This window comes from Prinia subflava, chromosome Z (genome assembly GCF_021018805.1).
Source record: "Prinia subflava isolate CZ2003 ecotype Zambia chromosome Z, Cam_Psub_1.2, whole genome shotgun sequence".
Lineage (NCBI taxonomy): Eukaryota > Metazoa > Chordata > Aves > Passeriformes > Cisticolidae > Prinia > Prinia subflava.
Genome location: NC_086283.1, coordinates 24,329,827 through 24,352,414, shown reverse-complemented (window position 1 = coordinate 24,352,414; position 22,588 = coordinate 24,329,827). Strand labels below are relative to the sequence as shown.

The 22,588-nt window shown below is 47.0% G+C and overlaps 1 protein-coding gene across 11 annotated transcripts in view; it reads right to left on the bottom strand.

The window, feature by feature from the left end:
• Nucleotides 1-22,192, bottom strand: part of LOC134564799 (muscleblind-like protein 3) — a 92,028-nt gene extending 69,836 nt beyond the window's left edge. For 2 of the 11 annotated variants that reach the window (XM_063423994.1, XM_063424001.1), the window contains exon 1: nt 21,759-21,896. Coding sequence is in view for 1 of the 11 variants with exons in the window: in XM_063423999.1 (XP_063280069.1) it covers nt 22,036-22,155 (120 nt within the window). In the remaining 10 variants the exon portion in view is untranslated. Of the gene's footprint in view, nt 1-16,320; nt 16,338-20,563; nt 21,725-21,758; nt 21,897-22,035 lie in introns of those variants that run through there. The other 9 variants (XR_010083655.1, XM_063423999.1, XM_063423995.1 and 6 more) reach the window with 9 other exon arrangements.
• Between the last annotated feature and the right edge of the window lie 396 nt (nt 22,193-22,588).

The window sequence follows — 22,588 nt, the reverse complement described above, 5'->3', positions numbered from 1 at the left end:
GTAACTAGGAAGGAATGTCATTGCATTTTATTTTTAGAAGAAGGATAAAGGTGGGGCCTCACAAGAGGCAGGGGATGGGCCTGTTTTGGCACAGAGGGCCAGGCTGGAACACTTGGTCCTGTGCGCCTGAGGGGGTTTTAGAGCTTTTCTTTTTTGCAGCAATAAATCCAATGCCAAAATAAGTGAATGAGTGGAGGGGTCCAGCTGGGAGAAGAGCAGGGGGTGCACAGACAGCAGGGTGGCGGCAGCCCTGGGGATTGACTGAGTGGCAGCCCTCAGCCACACTCCCGTCCCCAGCCTCTTCCCCTTTCTTTGCTTGGAAGATGACCCCCTTCAGCAGCTCCACAGATCTGTGGCTCTCTCTATTGCAATTTAAAGGGAATCCAAGTTACAACAGGGTAAACATGGAGGGAATCAAGAGCAAGAAGAGCTCAATGCCGAAGTGCAGAGGGGCACATGGAGCAGTCATGACTGCAACAGGAAACAGGATTGACTGTTGTTAAGGCTGGATGTCAAAACCCAGAGAGATAGCCTCAGGGAGAGGAGATGAGCCAGAGTAAGGCTGTGAAAATGAAAAGGAAGGAACAAAGCTAAATTAAAGAACCGAGGCAGAGTGGAAAGGGGTTTGACTGGGATAAACAGGTAAGGAGGAAAAAGGGTGCGTTCAAGAGCAAGCAGGCCGTGGTCTGTTTCCTGGCATCAGCTAATCTGATTGGCACAGAGATACAAGAAACAGAGGCTTAAATAGCTCATGGGAGCAGACCTTCAGCTGGAGAGAGCCATCATCGCTCAGCAATTAACTCCCTCACAGGCTCTGCCCCCAAACCCGTGGAGAGCTTAACCCGCTGAGCACTGCCAATGCAGAACGAAGGAGCTCAAGAGGAAGTGACTTTCCAAGGGTTAACAGACAGCAGAGAACAAGCTGTTCCATGCATTCAGGTCACAAAAAACAGAACTGGGACTCACCACACGAACCATGGTCTGATCCTGGCAGACGCTGGTCTGCCAGGATCACCAGAGCTCAAGTACAGGAGCAGCCAACTCTGCCTACTAGGAATGAATCTGCAAAGAGCTTCACCTTAAAAACATGCAAGGACAGCATTAACCCAGGGGAGTATTATTTAGGGAACATTGAGGCATATGAGGAGACAAGAAACTAGAATCTCTGTTCTGCCTCCTGATATTCTGTCTAGTAAAGGATGAAGAGAAAACTCTTTAGGGGGAAGTGTGCAGGACTAGGCATAAAGCAGTCTTTCACCCTTTCCTGTGCTGTCAAGTGCTGCAGGTTTCCTACTTGTGCTGAATATCTAGGTGGAAACAACTCAGAAGACTGGAACCAGAACCCCAGGAATGGTTCAGGGAGGGCAAGAAAATGCTCCTTGATAGGTAGTCATGAGAGGCTGGACTTCCCCCTCCAGCATGCAAGCCCTCAAACATCATGTTTCAGAGTGGTGCACTGTTTGTGGGTCCTTCCTCTACTCCTGTCCACAGGCAAGTGTGGGCAAAGAAGGCAGGAGCAGCAGGGGTGTGGAGCAATGACCCTCCTTCCACCTGGGCTACAGCTGGTGAAAACAATCCAGCAGCCTCCATAGATGCCCAGGAGTAACAGCACAGCAGACATGCACAATCTCCCACCCTGGTGCTCCAGCCTCCCACTCCTTCTGAGGACTCCCTAAGCACGCCACTGTTCACCTGCTCACTATTCCCCATCCAACTCCTTGCTTAGTGCTTGTGCAGTCTCTGCAGCAGTTTTGAAAGCTTCATGTGCCTACAACACCTTTTGGCAAGGACCTCCAGAGCTCCACTATGACTCATGTGAAGGGAAAGACCTCCTGTAAGTCCCTAGCCACAGTCATGCCCTTATGTCCGTGCCCTTCTCCTGGCTGGTTTTATGATATGCCACAGACTGAGCATCAGTCTCTTCCCAGACACACATGCTTTTTGGGGCTTCTAGTATCAGCAATGAACTTAAAATCTATGTACAGTGGTTTACTGTTATAGCTTATTTTACTGTTAGATAAAGGGAAGGGGCAGAGTGAAACAGAGTCATTGCAGGATGAAATGCCACAATTTTCAACCCTTCCTGGAAGCTTGACATGGCAAGTCTCAGTTCCAATCCTAGACTTGGGAGAAAGTTTGCAATTAAAAAAATTAACAGTGACCTTGAATACAATGTCTACAGCTTAACTAACCCACATTCAGGCTTTGTTAATCAAGAAGCCCTTCTGTAAACTACAGCACAAAGGCACTTTTCCAAAGATCAGATTACCTCAGCCCAGCCTCACCAGGGTGGAAACTTTAGAGACTTTTATTTAAAAGTGCAGAAGAGTTCTCCACTGCTGAAACCACCCTATTCACTCTTCACCCTCTGCTCTGCAAGGAGCAAGGTGAGCAGGAGTCTGGCTCAAGCTATGGCTGAGGTAAAGCTTGCAGTTAAGCAGTAACAAGAAGCATTTCCAAGGCACTGATGATCAGCTAGATGGGGTTACATCACATCCATGAGCCTAATCAGCATCTCAACCTCTGAAACTGCACAGCAGAGGCTGTACCAGGATTATAAAACAAAATGAGAGGATACTCTTAAAACATGCATCTTTCAAGGCTCTGGAGAGACTTAAAGCTACATCTTCACAGATAATCACATCACATCACAGCTACAAGACAAGGTTAGCAAGTAAGCGCCCAGAGCTAATGAGCCAGTTTATCCATTTTATTTAGCAGAGAAGTGGTTTTCACCCTCAATTCCATAGTAATGTTACCTTGACAAGTGCAGTGTCCACAGTAAATACTATGTCTGTACCATATTCTGAATAATTCCTTTAGGGGTGAAAGCAAAGATATTCAGGGAATGGATGTTTCCTGCAGCTTCCTGCACAGCTCGCAGCATCAGAAGTTAAGATGACTGGAAGAGCAAAGCCTGATGCTGCTCCTAAAGCAGAGCTTACTTGGTATCATTACTCATAGGCCAGTTAAATTAGGAAGTTGGCTACTCTGGACTCCTTTCTGCTTACTTTTTTATGGATTATAGAGCAAACTATGAATTGCAGAGAAATGTCCTGAAAATGCCATATGCCCTAGGACACTGAGCTGACTTTGCCCCTCTCCTTAAATTGTTACCTTTTATAAACTATCAACTGCCTGCCTTTGGTCTTATTGACTAGCTAGAATGTGGTGGCAGTTGGTAAATTAGTATTTTTAACTCTTGGAAAGTGTTTTTTTATGGTAGTACTTCCTGTTGTCGTTGGTTTTAACATGTCCTCAGTCCTCTGGAAGGCTCACCAAGACCACATCAGATGTAGACATCTGTGCATGTGGATGGACCAAGGTTTTAGAAGAGTTATCAGACTACAAGAGAGCTATGAGGTCCGAGTGGTCTTGTTTCCATCCAGGCAGATGTTCAGCATTGTAGATTTGTGCAGTTCTCCCACCATTCTCCTCTCTTGGCAGTTTTAATTGCTAGATCAACACATCCCCTGAGCTCCACACTATTTCTGCCCAGCCTGAGCTCTGCCTGCAGACAGGAGGGCTCTTTTTGTTTGGACCTTTGTTCTTTCAACATAATCTAAATATCACTCCCTTAACACCTGATTTAGTATTTCAACCCCTCTAATTACACACAGTGAGATTTTATCAGAAATCCGATTATTGTTTGAAAGTCTGGGCATTTCGTCCCAGCCTCAGAATTGATCTATTGACTGCCTTTAAATCTCACATTTTAATTTAACATTTAACACTTTATATTCACATTAATTACATTTCCCGTGATCAATATCAACAAACACCATCTCTGGCCCTCTCCTGATAGAGAGACCTTGGAGACTGTGCTCTGCCAAACACTCAAGACAGCTTTGCTTTTAAATATGGACATTTAGGGGGCTGATCTATCCAGTGGAAGAGGAAGAGAAAGAAAAAAGTCAGGAGAAACAGCACTAATGAGTAAGCAGCAAGGTTTAGTAAGCAACACCACCAGAGGAGATGTGCAGGTGCAGACCTGGCCATGGTGGTGGCATGGGGACTGGTCTGGACCCAGGATGTGGGGAGCAGATGCCAGGCAGCTCAACATCCATCTGTCCCACTCCCATCTTGGCTGGTGGGAAACTGGGCTTTGAAGCAGGGAGCCACCAAGTGCAGGTTCCATTGTAATTCCTGCTCACTCCAAACAGTGTGTGAGCTGGGCTTGGCCTGTCCAAGAGCTGCACGCAAGCACTGGGCCACGGGAAATGCCTGACTGACTCAGCATCTCCTGGCATTTAATCAGCCTGCAGGTCTAGTCCCCCTGTTTGCCTCCACTCAGAACAACAGGAAGAGCAAAGGGCCCCTCTGATCTCCGAGTCCAGCAGATCTCTTATTAGTGGACACAAACTGCACAGACTAATTAAGGAAGGCACCCATCATGCTGCCTTTCTATCCAGCCACTGCCAGTCTCAAAGGTGGCTGCTATAAGGCACTGGATCCAGCTTTGCCAGGAGGGCAGTACCCAGTGTCTTTCTCTAGGCCATGGGAAGCAGAACTGGCAGTGCTTGAGGAGGATCAGATCCTCCTTGTACCCTGACTGCAATGCATTTGTGTTTGTGTTGCAACTGGAGATGGAAGATGACATTGTCCCCAGTACCGCAGAAAGCAGGAATATTTGTTCCTGAATAATTTCTCTAGCATATTAAGCACAAGTCATTCTTATGCAAAGACTGCCCTGTACAGCTGACAAGGTCAGTAAGACCTTGCTTTATTTGCTGCATAAGGGCTGGCTGCACAAGTTTTACCTTGTACATATTTTTCCATGCGTTGTCTTAGATTTCCCTGCTCCTAGTGTCTATGCATCTTGCTGTCTGTTCAGTAGGTCATGCTACCTTCTCTGGCTGTTGATAATGACTACCCAATATCCAGTGCTCCAGAACAGTCAAAATTCCAGCAAACCAACTGTTACAGTATGTTTAATTCAAAAGACAGCAAGAACAACATTGAATAACAATTTTCAAGGAAAACATGCTCCACAGCTTTTGCTAACAACATCAATATGTTTCTATTTTCAGGGGGTCATGACCTGCTATCCACTCACACAGACATCACTGTTCACATTTTAGTATCTACATACAGATGATTTTTTTGTGCAAGGATTGCATTCAACCACATGGCACTGCCTGCACACACAGGCTCTGGATTACAATATCAGTGAGTGCAGTCTTCAGGAAGCAGCCAAGTACTGAAAAGCCTGGGTTTAAATAGATGACAGGATCTGAAAATAATTCCCTATGTTTTTTGAACTGCAGACACATTTTTACAGACAACAGCCAATAGTTATACCTACGCTAAGGATTGTCACTCTCCCTAGTTTACCAAATCCTGTAACATTGCAGGAACAACAGTTAAATTTGGATATTTACACAAGGAAGAAAAATAGCATTTTGAAACTGTACAATATCATGATACTACAAAACTCAAAGTTCTTGACAGATAACCCAAGCAACTCCTTTGCAGAAGAAGAGAATTAAGTAATCTGAGGTCAGTTGCCAGTTAGGAAAACTTGTCAACAGCCTGTCTTGCTCAGGAAGCACCCTGCCTCACCCCAGCCTCTGAACCCAAATCAGAGAGGAGATGGCAAAAAAAATGTCCAACACATTCCCTGATTTGCCAGGAGCAGTGCAGCTGACTCCCCCAGCAATCCATCTTTCCTGGTGGTTTATTTCCCCACACCTGATCCACCACAGCAGCATTTGGTGCTGAGCTCTGGCTTACCAGGGTCTGATGCAAACAAGCTTTCAGCCAGTGAGGAGATCTGGTTTGGTAGGAACAGCAAGCCAGAACTCCAGACAACAGCTCATACACCCTTCTTCCAACTCAAAAATCAAGATGTTTTAAATGTCTCACTTTGCCTCCTGACATTGCTTGAACCACATTCACAATTTACAGCTAATAACACTAATGTCACATCAACCTGAGGACTACCAGCTCCTTGGGGTAGAAACCCTCTTCCCCTTTACGCTGAAGCAGACTCTGACCTTGGTAAAACTCCACAGCCATTACCAGTAACACAAACCATGTTCAAACTTAAACACATCCTGGTGCCAGCAGTCTCTCAACTGCAAACAGGCAGCACTACAATGGGGCTGCACAGAGGGGTTAAGAAGCACTGCTGAAAAGGGATACAAACAAGGACTCCAGGCTCTGAGCAAGCACACTCTGCCACACAAAAGGTGAGCATCACTTGTAAGCAAGAGCTGTCTGGCTGAGTATACTGCCTTTGTTAACAGAGAAGGCTAGAATGATGGAGTGGGCTAATTAACTGCATTTTACTTCGGGAAACCCAGGCTTAAATCCTGGCTCTTGTCACAGCTGAAAATGAATTTAGGGACCAGAATAAAGGCCAAGATAATTTATTTTCTACAAAATCATCAAATACTTGCCCATCCCCTGACAGAGAGGCACAGAATTCTACGCAAGGCCACTACTGCTTATGCAGTTATTTCTCCAAATGTAGAAGTTATTAACAGACTGACGTGAGTGGTGATCACAGCTATCCATGCTGCGTAGCTGGACTGAGCATCCAAAAGTGATGAATCGCACCATTCAACATGGCCCACGCTTCATGATGCAGTGCCACACAAGTTGCAGGCCCTGCAGGGAGGGACATCATGCCTGGCAAGATTTAAAATTCGATTTTCATATGGAGTAATTTATCCCTTAACTTTGAAGACCTAAAGCACAGCTCTGGTGTAACTCCACTTACACCACTGGAAAACCACTAGGACTGGTTGTGGTCCAAAGGAGTTGAGGGTAACTTCCCCACTTCCTCCTGGCTGAAGGCTGCCCAGCAGAGCCAGGAGGGAAGCAAGTACTTTCCCCATAAAGTAATTCTCTATTTTTATCATGCTAAGACAGTTTTTCATTTGGAAACTAAAACTCCTGTTTCAGGAAGAAGCTAAGCACTCTCTTCCTTTCTGATTTATACCGCAGAAAGGTTCATCTAATCAAATCAGCCATTTTTTCTGAAAAGCTGAAAGGAATCATTGTGGAAAAAAAATCAGAACAGCAGACCAGCTCCTGACAGTCTCCAGGCAAGAAGTACAGATAAATTACATTCCTGACCCTGGAGGTGGCATGCTCCTTCGTACTACTGTTTGTAGCGTCACCTCACCCATCCCAAAGGACAGAGTTCCATGGTGTCAGAGCACTTCTGAGAGCAACATACTTAATTTGTAAACAGCAGCTAATAATCATGAAGCACAATTTTGGGCTCAATATGCTGTTCTACCAAAGTATGGGGTTAGTGCTTCTGAAGTGATATCACCCTCCTTTCCTTCTCTCTCAAAAAAGAGACAGCCTTAAACATCCTCAGCCTCTAGCACAACTGAAGTTGGGCAGGAAGACACAATGGAGGTCAAAAGGAGAACAGAAACATTTTCTGAAGCAGCTTCCAGCACATAATGCTCCAGCATACAGCACAGCTCAGCAATACCGCACCTTTCATCTGTGCCAAGCAGGAGACCCAGACACTTAACCCTCCAACACAACAAAGTGAGGGGTGGGTGCTGCCATCACAGTAGGGTTTTACACCAAGCCAAAGATTTGTGTGGGAGGCATCCCTTGAACAGCAGAAGAAGAAAGCTGAAGTCAGACTTCTGTCCAAAAAGTCAGACTCAGGGGAAGGGATCAGTCAGAAGACACCCATGAACTGGAGCAGCAGCCACAGTGTCCAGAGCCTGTGTCCACAGGCTTACAGAGAACTCAGAGACCAGGAGATCCCTGCTCACAGGCACAGCAAGATTCCCACGGCCAACCCAAATTCTGCAAGTAAGGGCCACACTTATCTTTAAATCCTCTTTACTCTGCAGAGCTATTCTCCACCCTCCTTCCCTTTTAATCAGGCCTGACCTACAGATGTCAGCCTCATTTCGGCTAAGTCAACACAACTGCCACATCTAGGATGCTGTTACAGGAAAAACCTTACACTCTTGGCTGGATTCCAGAGTCTACTTCTTGGTCTAGACCTGACCTCGTTCCTTTTCTTCAAGCTTAATCCTATACCTTAAGGGCACAGTGAACACACAGCGACTACAACATGGGCCTTGCCTTTCTATGCTCAGTCTCCCCTTCAGCCTGTAGAGACTCTTTTGATCACCCTACACAAACACCAACAATTATTGACAGGAGACTCCCTCAAAACTGATTGTTCTTAAAAACCACACAAGTTCAAAAGCCAGAAAGCAAACAAAACACACAAGAACTTTCTGAAAGCTGAATCCTTACCCCAGAGCTAACCCAAGAGGACATGAATGTTAACTTAACAGTCTCCAAAGTTTCCTCAGAAGCAGCTCTGGCCTCACACTGAAACCATAGCCAAGTTTGGTATATCCAGCTTCATCTAAAGGTTACAATAGAGATGAAACTAACCTTAAAAATATTTATTTCCAGTGCCTCTGTCATGGGCAGAAATACCTTCCACTAAAACAGCTTGCTCAAAGCCCTATCCAACCTGGCCTTGAGCACTTATTCATCCTTTGCCAGAAACACAAGTCAGGACACCAACTGAACACAAACTTCAACCAGATACCACATCACCCCCTGACAGCACCTTACCAGGCACAGCTCAGTGACCTGCTGCAATGGTATAGCCAAAGAGCAAGCTGGCTCTTTTATTTTACCACACATGGCCTCGTCCCCACTGTCCCCACTCCATGTGGCAAATATGCAGGAGGCACAGGCTAGAGATAAATGGACAACAGCTTGTCCTATCTTGCCCAAACACACCATACAAACAGGGTATCCAGCACTGAGCAGGATCTAGCTCCTGCACTCCACCTTGTGACCCAAAAACCTCGACCCCAGTCACACATCAGTAGCAGCAGTGGAAATATCAAACCACAAAGTATAAGTAGCTTATTTGTTATCTGCTTATTCCAAGAAGGCAGCTAGCTATGGATTCAACCTTCAGGCAACAACACAGGTTTTTGTTAGCTTTCAAAAACATTTGCACTGTGCTTTGTTAAGTGATTGTGGGTGATGTTCAAAACCCCAATTATCTGTGTCTGGCGTGATGCTGAACCAATAGTCTCCTAATTCACAGGAGCTGCAAAAGCAAAACTCCAAGGCTAGGAAGAGCCTTTGGATCAAATTGTTTGAGCTCTGAAACAGTTCTTGAATATGTGTTGCAAGAAATCCTCCATACAAACACACCTTTCATATCATGGGAGGAGGAGGGGAGGGAGAAAAAACGAGATTAAAACTAAAAGCCAGATCCTCAGGTAACAGAAAAAAAAAATCAGAGGTTCTCCCTCAGTTCACAGTACCACGGATTTGAGCCAAAGGTGCTTTTAAAGTCCTTTTATGAAATATTTTAATCTTGCTACCTGCTATGTGTGCAATCTAGGCAGTGCTTTTCAGAGAAATTATTTATTCAGCTTTACAGTGACTAACCTGAATTTCCAGACCGCTTCAAAAGAAAAACTGAAGCATTTTTTACAAAAGGCAAAGAGCATTAAACTTCTTCCCTCCTTGTTTCTCCTTTTCTTTTTTCCTCCATCCCTCAGCTGAAATATCTCTGCCTCTCATCTAATAAATAAACAAATTACATATCTTTCCATAAAAATATGCTCTTCACCTCCATGCCAAAAATGTGCTGACAATTTGTTCTTTTTTCTTTTATTTTTCTTTGCTGACGCCACTCAAAACGGAATAAATTGCCTTTTTTTTTTTTTTTTTTAATTGATTTTTCAGTTTAGCTACATACATGAGAAAAACAGGCAAGTCTTACATCACTGGCTGCAGTCTTACAACCTGGAATAAACTGAACACCATGCTGCAAAGCATGGGATTACCACCGGCTTGGCATTAGTGGAATACCCTAGGAGAAACAGTCACCGTCAAAGGAAATTACAGGGTCAGTGAAAGTGGCCACACTGTTGCATGAACTGCCTCAATGTTCCTTCCCAGTAAGTAAGTAGCATCATAACGCTTAAGTACAATTAAGGCTTTAATCCAAGCCATCAAATGAAGTACCAGTTCCAAACGGCATGAACTCACCAGGACACACTCCCTGGCACCCAGGGTAGGTGTCCTGAGGACAGGGAGCTCAGGTAGCACACACCTCTCTTCACCATGCCTGCCACAGAGGGGAAGCAACGTCACAAATAGCAGGTCTGGTTTAAGGCAAGTTTTAAGGTTCTTACAACTGTATTTCATCAGAAGTAAGCTCCAATTCTGCAATGTGGAGGGCGGATGTACATTTTCTTGGGCAGAGACACCCTCTACTCAACCCAGCCTAAGACCTCCACTTACATGGGGCTGTGATTAGGGGATTCAGGCCATTAGCAAGTAGATCTCATGCTTAAATTCTCTCTCTCTCATTTTGGTTGCCTAGATCTCCAGGATGAGCAACGTCACATTCCTACATAAACCCAAGCTCGTGTGCACCAGTTCTCTCAGAAGAGGGAAATGCAAGAGGTTGATCATGATAACCTCCCACCTGAAGAGGTCTGATGTGCCACGGCACTCTTTCCCCATATTGAAAGCTCTAAACAACCATCCCAAAGCCAGTCTTGCCTCCTCAACTCCACAATCCAGCTAACAGTACTGCATCAAATTCATCAATACCATTGCATTTGTACCTCCCCTCTGGTAAACTATCCAGAAAGTTGTGCATCCAAAACTACAGCAGCCTGCACCCTCTCGCATTCTTTCAGTTTCCTCCTAAGATCACCCTGCTGAGAATCTCTTTGGCAACACACAAATTCAAGACTATCCTAAAACCACTCAGGAAGGAATATCAGCTTGCAGCCCTTGTTTCACTCTCCTGTAAGCATAACACAGAATTAACCCCTTGCTAAATGATCTGAGACTATGGTAACACGCTCCCAGATTTGCTACTTATTTGTGGCAGCTTTCAATACCTGCAGATGCTGTCCAAAAATACAGAAGAAAAATGTGTGCCCTTGGGAGCTCACATTCTAAAGGCAGAGGTCAGGAGAAACATTCTGTTCTTATTAATGCAGTTCTACAGAGAGCTGAGAAAAAAAAAGAAGCCATGTCTGTATGCTTCTCAGAAGCAGATTATGGTTAATAATACAAAGATTACTGACATTAAATGAATTTAAATTCATTCTTCTATCATTCAGAATATTAAGGATTTTTTACCTTCCTCCAAGAATCACTCCCATTTGTAGTCAGCCTCACTTTCTGCCTATCACAAATTATATTTGGACAATAATCACCACAGTGGACTTCTCCCCCTTGACAGTTTCGTTGTATTAGGAGCCTTATAAAAAAAAAAAAAGTACTTGTACCATTAGTTTAGCCTAAAAAAAAATAGAAAGATAAAATGCTTACAAATTGCTGCATAAATCTCTGAAGAAATTTCTGCAATCCTAACGGGTTCTTTGCCTATGATCAGGCAAGGGGAGTCTCACTTGCGCTGTAGTAGTATCACTCTTGCAGACAGAACAAGTGGTGTTCAGCCCTGGATTCTGCCAGGGAGAGGGAGCTGACACTCGCCAGCATGGAACACACCACAACACCAGCACGTGTCACAGGCACATGGGACCAACAAAAAAAGTGTCTGTTGCTGGTGACCAAAACTTGATCTTAAATTCAAGTTGCCCCTCACTAACATTCAGATTCAAACCAAAGACACTACTCTGCACCATCCCACTAGGAATTTAATGATTTTACAGCCAGCAGCAGCAAACTAAAGATAGAGCATAGTAACAGCAGCAAAGCCAAACACAGATTTATTTTCATGAGAAAAAAACTCCTATTGAAATGTATGTTTCAGTTCACCTGTAAAATCCCTTTCCACAGCCAACATGACAGAAGTATCTGAGGACGCTCAAGAGAAAGCCATCAGACAAGCAAGTCACCAGTCACGTATTTGCTGCTGAACATCATGAACGATTGCGCTAAAAAAGCGTCTCACAAGTGTTTGAATCTACATTTTACTGAGAGAAAAGGAACTTCATGTCAAAAAGCCAGCAAATCACTGCAAGTCAGTCCCAAATCTGGCATGCTTGGTTGGACTGCCGCATTCCCCACTTGCTCTCCTAGTCCCTACATTGGGAAGTCAAGCCAACACATGCTCACACCGACAAAACCAGAATCAGTGGGCAGTTGTCTGAAATGTAGTGTGTGGTGAATTGCCGCTGTATGCGATCAGTCCAACTCAACTGTCCTGTCCTTTTGTTTCAAAAAGCGAATTACTCCTGCTAAAAGGCACCTGCCTTAGCTCACGGCCTTATGCAATGGATGCTCTAAGCATTTTTCTAATTAAATCAGTACGTAATTATGAGACTGTTTTACTAAACCAAAAAACCCCAGCACCTTGAGAAAGGCCGCCAGAGACTGACTCAGCCTCACCCATGCAGATGCTCTCCTGCAGCACTGGGCATCCTCCAGCTCTGCTTCCACTACCTTTTCCAGCTGAGCCAAGCACAGGCTGCATTGGCCCAGGCATCATTCCTGCCCTCTCCCTCTGCCAGGACAAGCATTCATAAGACTGACAAGGCAGAGAAAAGAGGACAGGAGCAGTGAGGAAAGAGAACACCTTTCAGTACCAAAAAACATGTGAAGTGCATGAAGGAGCAGGCTTAGCTTCTCGTGGCACCCATGAAGCCAAGAGCACTTGGCACAGCCTGGGAGCTCAAGTAGCCAATGGCTCTGCCTTGGCAATACCTTATTGTCAAAAGGTTTCCATGTCTTGTCCCAAATACACATATCAAGATGTTCCAAGACCTAGGGGAAAACTTTATCATGTCAGCTGGCACACAAAATGGTGGCACCATCCAACTAGGGGCATCTATGACAGTCTCTACACCTGAAGTGAATTTAGAAATCCAGGTATCTCTAGAAAAACAAGATGGGTAGTACCATACAGAAAATATATAAATTTGTTATTAAACACATGAGAAGCTTCCCTGTACCTTATTAATAGATCTCAAGGTCTTTTTAGAAGGATAACCTTCCCCATAAAACAGGGCACAGAATGAATTTGGCATTTGGCAGCAGCATCCTCATTCCAACCTTGGTACCTGAGCGTCAGCTACTGAATGAGTCATATTACAAAACAGTCACCAGAGTTGTAAAGTCCCCAACCCAGCAGGCCTCTCCCTTCAGCAAGGTTCATAAAACCTCATGCTCAATCTGCCCTACATGCCATATTCATCTCTGCAGTCTCAGAAGAAATACGGATCACAGCTACTCAACCCACTGCTCTGCAGACCCTCAAAATCACAATGAAGGTGGTGAACGCTGTGAGAGAGCCACCCACGAGAGGTGCTCTGGGCAGACTGATTCAAGGGAGAGTGCAGTGCAGGCATGGGGAGGAGTAGGGATAACCTGCCTGCATTTCTGAGCAAGGGGGAGAGGCTGGTGGCACCCAGAGGCAGCAGGGGAGGTGTCACCTCACTGCAGAGATGCAGGAGGGAAGCAGCTCACTGTTCATCCTGCAGGAGAGCAGCCCACTCTGGTTTCCTTATTTACATGACCTGAAGTGCAGCTTCCTCAAGCACCATGTGAAAGGTGCTGCTTCATTAGCCAGACCCCGCCTAGGCACTTGGGACACTGCCAATATTAGCTCGTTACCAAGGCTCTGCTTAACGAAGGGCACTGAGGTTGTCACACCAAGTGCTTCACAGAGAAATTAGTCAAGCCAAATCCATCAGTGATGGACTTGGTCTGAGAAATAAGCAGAGTACACTTACATTCTGAGGAATGGAGGCATATGTTTGCAGATCCAGGAGTCAAGTGCAAATGCAAGGTGGAGATGCCACAGCCAAAACCTGGGCAGCAAGTCTAAGGGCATGGAGGCTTCACAAAACACCTCTGCACTCAAACTTCCGCAGTCAGATACAACTTAGCATCTGGAAGCTTAAGAGAAAGGAGGATAAACCACCTGTAACTCTGTGGATGGCTCCATGCTACTGTTTCTTTAGTGTACTTCAAAAATAACTTCACTGAAATGAATCTGAATGCAATACAAGCCCCCTGGGCCAGCACTGCATATTACTATTTACATAAAAATGTTCCGGCTATATTTGAAAGGAGGCCATTGATACCTGGTATGGCCACAAACAGATTTATCCATGTTGACCTGCTGGCTGCAGAGTAGGAGATCCTACAACTGAACAATTTAATAAAAGTGATCAGCATATAAAAGTTTTGACCAGATTTTGGGGAGAGGAACCCAAACACCTCTGCTGCCCAACCAGGGAAGAGCCCAAAGAGCCTGATTCTCTCTTCTCCATCAGTTTTGCACCCTATGGCCTGCAGTAACATTTTACAATCTGTGGACTAACCCAGTGCTCTAGAGAACAGCTCCCAGCAGCAGCCTGGCCATCAGCCATGGCTCAGAGCTTGTCCTTTTCCAGGCATGATTTCCCACCAATGACATGGGGATAATGTTTTACAGCTCACCATTCCAGCCTTTAGGACCACTTTAACAACTGGTCCATCCACCCACACAGGCTCCTCCCAGCATCACAGCCCTGCGTTGCACAACCACACCTCACCACTACTCAGTCCCAGAACCTTCCACCAAAACATTACCAAATGCTTCATAAGCACTAATGAATTAAGTCTCAGCATCACAATTAACCCCAAGAGTGGAGAAGCAGGCTGAGGTGTCCCCATCTCCCTGCTGAGCCTGCTGAGGAGCCAGGCATGGCAGACAGACCTGCCACTTCTCCCTCTGCTCAGCTATAGATCTGTGAGATATTTCAAAGGCTCTTTCCAAAAGAGAAGGAAAGGAGAAAAATAGAAAAAGCTGTTTTCCTTGAAAAGCAGGTCATGCAACAAAGAAAGCACTAATAAAGGTTTCACCATCCAAATTAGAAGTCAAAGGCAGCAGTGAAGTGCCTCTGAAATATAAGAAACATGTTGTGCACGGCATAAAATTTATTGCTGCCTAGCAGAATGAAGCCAAAGATCTTAATGTGGAAAAACACCGCTACTTTTGACCCAAACAGATTGGGAACAGGAAGTAAAAACAAATCACGCAGCTGTGGCCTCCCCACACTAAGAGGAGCAGCAGCCAGTGTTTCCTGCCCACCCTCACTCTGTCCATGGCTGCCATGGTCTGCACACTGTTTGCTCAGGGGCCAATCCCACCTAAAACAGACAGTTTGTTATTAAAGTTGTTGTAGGCAAGATCAGGCCTTTATTGAAGGGGATTCAGCTGGGAAGAGCCAGGAAAATGGAACTGCAGAAATCATCCCAAACGCTGCATCCGTTTGCAAACTGCACAGGGACAGGCTCCCTTACAAGGAGATTCCCCTTCTATCCGTGGATCTCTACGTTTTCACTAGCCAAATTCCTGACTCAGGACAGGCATATTTCAGGAGTTAATTTTGGTTTTACTACATCATCACCAGCAAACCCTGAGAAATTAAGTCAAGCCTCAATTGGCTCAAAACATAACTGCATTTCTCTTAAATAATAACTCTGAATTTTTTTTTTTGAGCTCATGCATATTACATCCTAATTATATTTTAAAGCTTTGATTTGCAGCTACAGAAATAACCCAGAAAGACATATAGATGAGAATTTTCAAATCATCACCTGACGAAGGACATGAAGCTTTAAAAAAGTGACAGATAGACCAAAGGACTCGGAAAAGAAAATGAAACATGCAAAACTGGAAGTCCATTATCTCTTTTGCTAAAGCCAGTAACCCAGTGCCAAAGAGAATGGCTTTAAGACCTCAGCAGAGTAAACACTGAGTATCACACATGTAATGCAGCAGAAAATGTCATTTACACAAACGCTACACACTGAGCAGCAGCTCACAACCTGGTATTCTGACTAAAATTCTGCTTTCAACAAATCTCATAAGGACCATTTTTATCAGCTCAAGCAGATTTTTTCCTACAAGATTTTAAAAGATTACATGCCAGGTGTAGAATACTTCATAAAGCAGAATTAGATTTTTGCCTTGCGTGACTTTTTTAAAAGAATTTTTTATATATATAATAGCAGCCAGCAAATTACAGCCATTAGTACGACACTGCCTTCACAGCAGATTTATGGCAGCATTACCAAAAGCAGAATTTCATCCAACAACACTTCTGGATAACACAGACTTGGCAGAATCAAGGGGGGAAAAAAGCACATAAGCATGCACAACCACACACTTTGTGCGTTATCATCCAAACTTTTACAAGGATGAATGTTTTGTGCCACTGTTCTGCAAGACAGTACCCTGAGCACACACAAGGGTATGGTACACTCTCCTGCACACAGTGACCTCCAGTCCTACCTTATATTCTTTTAGATCCCTCACCTTCATGCTCACAAATACAACTTCGGCAGAGGAGCTGCACTGCAAGGAAGAAAACTCACCCCACACTCCTGTTACAGTGCTATATGAAATCCTCCCTCTGGCCCATCAAGCTCCCAGCAAAAACATCCAAGTTTATCACACCGCATAAAGAACAATAAGTGGGAGTCCGAAAAGGCAGTCAGAAGTACCGCCAAAAAATCAGAGCTCTTTCTCAAAAAAAGGCCCTCCCTTGGGAAGCGTGCCAATCAAGCTCGATCACGAGGCTGTTTTCCGAGGGTGAATAGAGTTCTTATTGACACAGCTTATGTCTGCAGCATGCAGCCCTCCACAAGGCTTTCAAGAGCAGATCGGATTACACAGACACATTCTCTCTGATTTTATGCATTCAGAAGCCCTCAGACATAAAATACCCGGCTCAGAAGGCCACTGCTTTTTCAGCTTGCTATCGTCCTACATACTTTCACAAAAAAAAACCAAACCAAACAACAAAACCACCAGGCAAACAGATCCTGGCACTTTCACCTGGGCTCCCAAGGCCCTCATCCTCACTCAGCAGGGCCTTATAATTTGCAGGCCAAGCCACAGATTTGCTCCATGAGAATAATACAAGACGACTCATTCCCATGGCGAATACTTAGCATCAGAATGAGAGAAGGGGAAAAACAAATATCTACTGACACCATTTAAAATGGTAGATGATAACATCGCTCTGGGTAGACAATCCTTCCTGGAAGATGGCATGGAAAAAGGGGAGCATACACCTTTTAAAAGAACAACACACACTGCACAGCTTAGCAGGCAAGAGGTGGACAACTGCAAAAGCATCACAAGCACAAATTCAGGTAAATCATCTATCCAGGAGCAGCAATTTGCACACATGGAAATCTGGAGAAAACTAACTAAAAGGATCCATTTATACAATTTCTATACTTAGAGAGCAGGATAAGGAATTTAATTTCAGCAGCAGACACAGAGAGAAAGTCTGGGGACCTGTGGTGTTGCATTAGAGGTGAACAGAGAATTACAAAATGTTTTATTATAAATGCTCCAGGTTAAAGACTGGATTTCAGCAAAAGAAACAAGTCTATGCCTAAATCATATTACAAATTAAGAACCCGAGAATTGCCCTGGAGATGGATGCATGCACTGCCCAGAGGTCTAGACTACACCAATTGAAAAGAAGCTCACAAAATACCCTCCCTCCAAAAAACAGTCTAAAAAGCAAACCAGCATATTACACATGGGTAAGTGGAGCCCTATCACCTAAAAAGGAACTCCTGCATCAGCTCAGCCACACCAAATTGAAACTTCTCACTGAAATATTACATATGGCAAACACAGCAAACCAAGCAAGCTTGAGCTTCAGAGCTTTTAAGGGATTTTAAAAGCAAACACACACTGTTCAATAAAGACATCCTCTCTTCCCTGCTTCCAGGCTGCAGTTGCTCCCCAACCAAGATTTTCTAGCATTTTGCAAAAGATTTTTCTCACATTTTCCCTGATGGCGGCAGTGAGGCTGGACCTGGGCAATGGAAATGCAAGGTGCTATGTCTGTCTGTCGTAGCAGTTCTTTGGTTGAATGTCTGCACTGTTCTCAAAGCACACCAAGAGAGCCATCACTCCTATGACTACCTTTGGATATCGAGATCTAAGCAAACTGTGCTTTTCAATGCTCAGCCTCCCTTTCCAGGAGCAGCCTCGCGTTTCTAGTACTCAGTTTCCACACGTGACTTCTAGTATATTCATGGTTCAAAAACCCTGCTCCTATGAATGCTCCATACTCTTTTTCCCAACAAATCTGAGTCATGCAATGTTTCACTCCACCAACGAAGCCAAGCTGTCACCACAAGCACAGAAGGGGTGTCCTACTGTGGGCATCAGTCACCAAATCCCAACTGTAGATTCACCATCTTCACCTGTGCCTGCATTAGCCACAAAGAAAATCTTCACTTGTTTCCAGGCTCCTGACTGAGCTGCAGGCACTAGTGACTAGGCCAGCCATGGTTTGACTTGTGCCTTTAGGAAAATCCATTTGCCAGACATTAGAAATACAGTTATGCTGTGGTCTAGCCTCATCCTGTCCCGCCTGGGCCCCCCAAGTCCTTGTGCCAACACAACCATTTCTGCAGCTTCTTATGGAGAAGCTGAGTGATGGCTAAAATGAGCATCCTTTTTTTCTTGTTATTCAGCAAGATTATTCTTAAATCACAAGGATGAAAGAATCTGGAGGAAAAGGCCAGAAGCAGCACCACTTCCACCACAACACCAGCCTCAAAATTGATTTGCAAGTTACGCCGCAAAAAGTAAGAATGCCAGCCTCTCTGTCTCCGCAGTCACAAGTTTTTAAGCTGCACTTTGAGATTCCCTTAAACATTCAGAACAGCCCTCAAAACTTCACATCTGATGGCATCATAAGTGCAAAATTCTAAGCTCCACATATTCCTCTTGCCAAGATGGGACAAGCCCAGGAGAAAATTTCTAGGTCTGTAAAATTCTAAGAATAACATTTAAGGCTTATGCCAGCCATTCCCCAACAGACAATAAGAGGGCAGAGCAGGCTCCCATTGCTTGTGATGTGGAACTAGGCACCAAAACCACTAGAAAATCCTCTGTGTAGATTCCACATCTCAAAGGAACAGCTGCCCAGCATCCCTACTGTCAGTAACCTTCCTGCAGCACATGGTCCAGCACCGGGAGGGAGGAATGACAGGTCTAGATTCACTCCTTCTTTCTCCATGTAAGTCCCTCCCTCCCTCACAGAAGTGGGAAGGATGTGGCACCCTGAATTCTGCCGACCTGGCCAGATGCTGCAGGAGGCTGAGCAGGACAGTTTAAAGCACCGTGGGCCTAATTTCCTTGCTGACCACCACGTCTGCTTTGGGCCCCTGCCAACATATCCCCAGTGGCTCATAAAGCAGCACCAGATCTGCAGCGGCCACACAGCTGTAAACAGGCTGAACCAGGTGCACACATAAAACTCAGCTGCTCCTAAGGAAGGCCAACTGAGCCCGAAGTAGTCCGCTCCTTCTCCTATCAGCACATCCCACAATACCTAGAAGCTTCAGCACAGTCTTTGAAAGAGAAACACTCAAAACACTGAAATAGTTCTCAAAACTTTTCTGGGCCATCTCTACTCTAACATGACTTCATTTAAATATGTGCCATGTCTATATATAAAAGCATACACACCAAGGGGAATTATCACCCGTGAGCAGAGCTGGTGCCCACACACCGTACCTCTCCATAGCCTCCAAGGTCTGCCTGTGCAGCTCTGCACCACTACAACCCTACAGCAAACCAGAGCCACTTGAAGCTGCCCCAGGAAGATCCTCCCCACTGGCAGGAGCACTGAAAAGTCCACAGCCTGCAGGCTCTCCACCAGACCAGGCTCTACACCAGACTTGCTAATACTCATCTTTCTTGGGTTTTGGAGAGTAATGGGGGCAAGGAAATTTCAAGACCGAATTACAGAGTCCTTTGTGCAGAGTCTGCACGAAGCTGAACCCCCAAGTCCTCCCTTCAGGGTTTTTTTTCCCTCCCAGAAGCGAGATGCATTATTTGGATGTTCATTAGTAAATTAAGCTTCAAAGAGCAGGACTGTGCCATGCAAGACGTTTCTCCAGCCTGGAGAGCAGCACCATTGCAGCCTCCATGCACTACCTCAACAGCAAAACACCCGCAAGGAGGACCAAAGGGGGAAAGCATCTCTGCAACCCCATAGAAGCTGCTCTATGAAAACTTTAACTGCATTACTTCTGCTTCTGTATAATCCCAGAATAACTAGTTTAATTCAGACTGCTCCAATTCAGACACTCGATAGTTTCAACACGCTACAGACTATAACCTCACTCTAATTACAGGATCATGTTACATGTCCAACAACTGCTGCAATTTAGTCTTGCCTGATACACCCCAGCTGAAAATTGCTCATCCCACCTCTCACTCTCTTACTTTCTGGCAACCCTTGAATGGAGGCAGGGATACCTAGCAACACCTCAGCATCTGACACACTCGCACCCCAAGTCCCATAAAGATTAAGTCATTATTTCCTTGTGGTAACAAAGGCAATTACCTCAATCACTGCAGAATAAACTAGTTTTAGGCAAATAGAACAGACACGACACTGCTGTTCATACCCCAATCTATGCAAACGCAATATAGGATTACTGCTAAGAGCCACAACACCACGAATTCGCACGTCGCTCCCCGAGCCCGGTGCTGATCGCACACGGAGCCTATCTGAGCAAGGGGGGAGTTTTCAGAGGCAAAAGCTGCAGGACCAGTCAGCCGGACTTTCACTACCTCAGAGGCAGGCAATGTTCCTTACAGCAGCACACGTCTTGCCTTTGAGCTCAAAACTGCATCCGCGGCTCCCGCTGCCATGAAACGGGAAGGTTTTCTCCCCGCAGCCGCTCGCCCGCGCCTGAGCCGAATGCTAACAGGTCTCTGCCTCAGCGCCGGCCCCGCCACCGCCTCATGCTCGGCCGGGGAATGTTCCGCCGCCCGAGCGGACGAGCCGTCCAGCCATGGCTCGGCGATGATTCAGCAAGGGGGTGGCTCCCGGTGGGAAGGCACACCTCCTACGAGCTGTCACACCGCGGGGCCGGGGCAAAATGGAAGAGAGAACTTGCTCTGTGTGTCATGGCTGCACTTTCCAAAATGCGTAACCTGGCCTGATAGGGGCGAGGGGGCCGAAGAGGAGAGGCGGCGGGGGGCTGTGTTTCCATCACTAGGCACATGGGAATAACTGAAGGGAACATCTCGAGGCTTTTACCGATGGCACAAGCAAATGAAGGAAAATAAGAAGAAAAGAGAATTAAAAAAAAAAAAAAAAAAAAAAAAGCCAGACACTTTGAGAGCCAGCATCAACTTCGCCAGGCTGTGTTCTTTGTTTCTAGGCAGACTCCAGTGCGGTGGCAAGAATGAACAAATGCGCATGTCTTCATAAGAGTCAAAAAAAAAAAAAAAAAAAAAAAAAAAAAAAAAAAAAAAAAAAAAAAAATCCCCCTTCCCCTCCGGCCCCTCTCTCGCCGCTGCGGCGGCCGGAGCCCTCCGGAGAGTTTGGGCTGCTTTTCTAGAAGTAAAACTGAGCTTCCCGCTGCTCTGAGCAGGGGTTTGCCACGCTATCAGGCGTCCGCGGCTACGGCAGCGCCTGCAACACTTTTGGCTGCAAAAATTGGTTCTGGTGTGGGTTTTGTGATTTTTTTTTCTCCTATTAAAGAACAGAACGCCGCCCCCGCCACGCTCCAACCGCGCCAGCCGCCCGCCGGAGCGGAGCTGAGCCCGGGCCCGCCGTCGCCGCCAGACAAAGACGCGATGCGGAGCCGCGCCAGCACCCGCGGCCAGCCCGCCTGCGCGCCCGGGACAGCCGCCCGCGGGACCGGGACCGCCACCGGAACCAGCCGCCGCCGCGCCCCCTCCCCGGAGCGCGCCCCCCGTCCCCGGGCGCCCGCGGCTCGGAGCGGCACCGAGCGCCTCGCGGCCGCCCCGGCCTTACCTCGCAGCGGCGACGGCGCTCGCAGGCAGCGGCGGCCGCTCCGTGCCACGCGCGGCGGCGCGGGGCGAGCCACGGGGGCCGGTTTAGCGCGGGGGCCGCCTGCGCGCCGCCATTTTAACGCCTCCCGCCCGCCCTCCGCCCCCCGCCCGCCCTCCGCCCCCCTCACCCCCCTCACCCCCCTCACCCCCCTCTCCCCGCGGCCACGCGCGGCGTGGAAATGCCACTCAGCGTCCCCCCTCGTCCTCCCCGTCCCCTCCGCCCCCGTCCCCGCCGTTACATTGACGCAGCGGCTCCTGGTCGCCGAGCCCGCCGTGGCGGAGCTATAGCAGCAGGGCAGCAGCAGCAGCCGCCGCCGTCGTGGCCCCTCCGCCGCCGCCTCCCGCCGCCGGGCGCACATGGTACGCTCCGGGGCCGCACCGCGCCCCGCCGGCCGCGCGCCGCCCGGCTGCTGCCATGGCAACCGCCCCGCGACCCCCGCCCCGCCGCGACCCGCGAGACGCGCCCCGGGGCCGCTGCTCCCGCCGCCGGCCGGGATGGCCGGGCACCTCCCGGCATCCGCACCTCTGCCCGGCGCTGTGCGCAGAGCCACCGCGCTCCCGCACCCAGCCCACCTGAGGTCCCCAAAGGCACCGCCGCCCGCTGAGGGGCTGCGTCGCCTCTGTCCCCAAGCCACCGCCATAACTCCCTGCCGTGTCCCTTCCACCCCCAACTGTCATCACACTTCCCTGGCTTGTCCGCTCCGTCCCCAAAGCCACCATCGCACGCCCCTGACATGTCCTTTCTATCCCTGAAGCTGCCATCACACTTCTTTGCTGGGGCCCCGCTGTCCC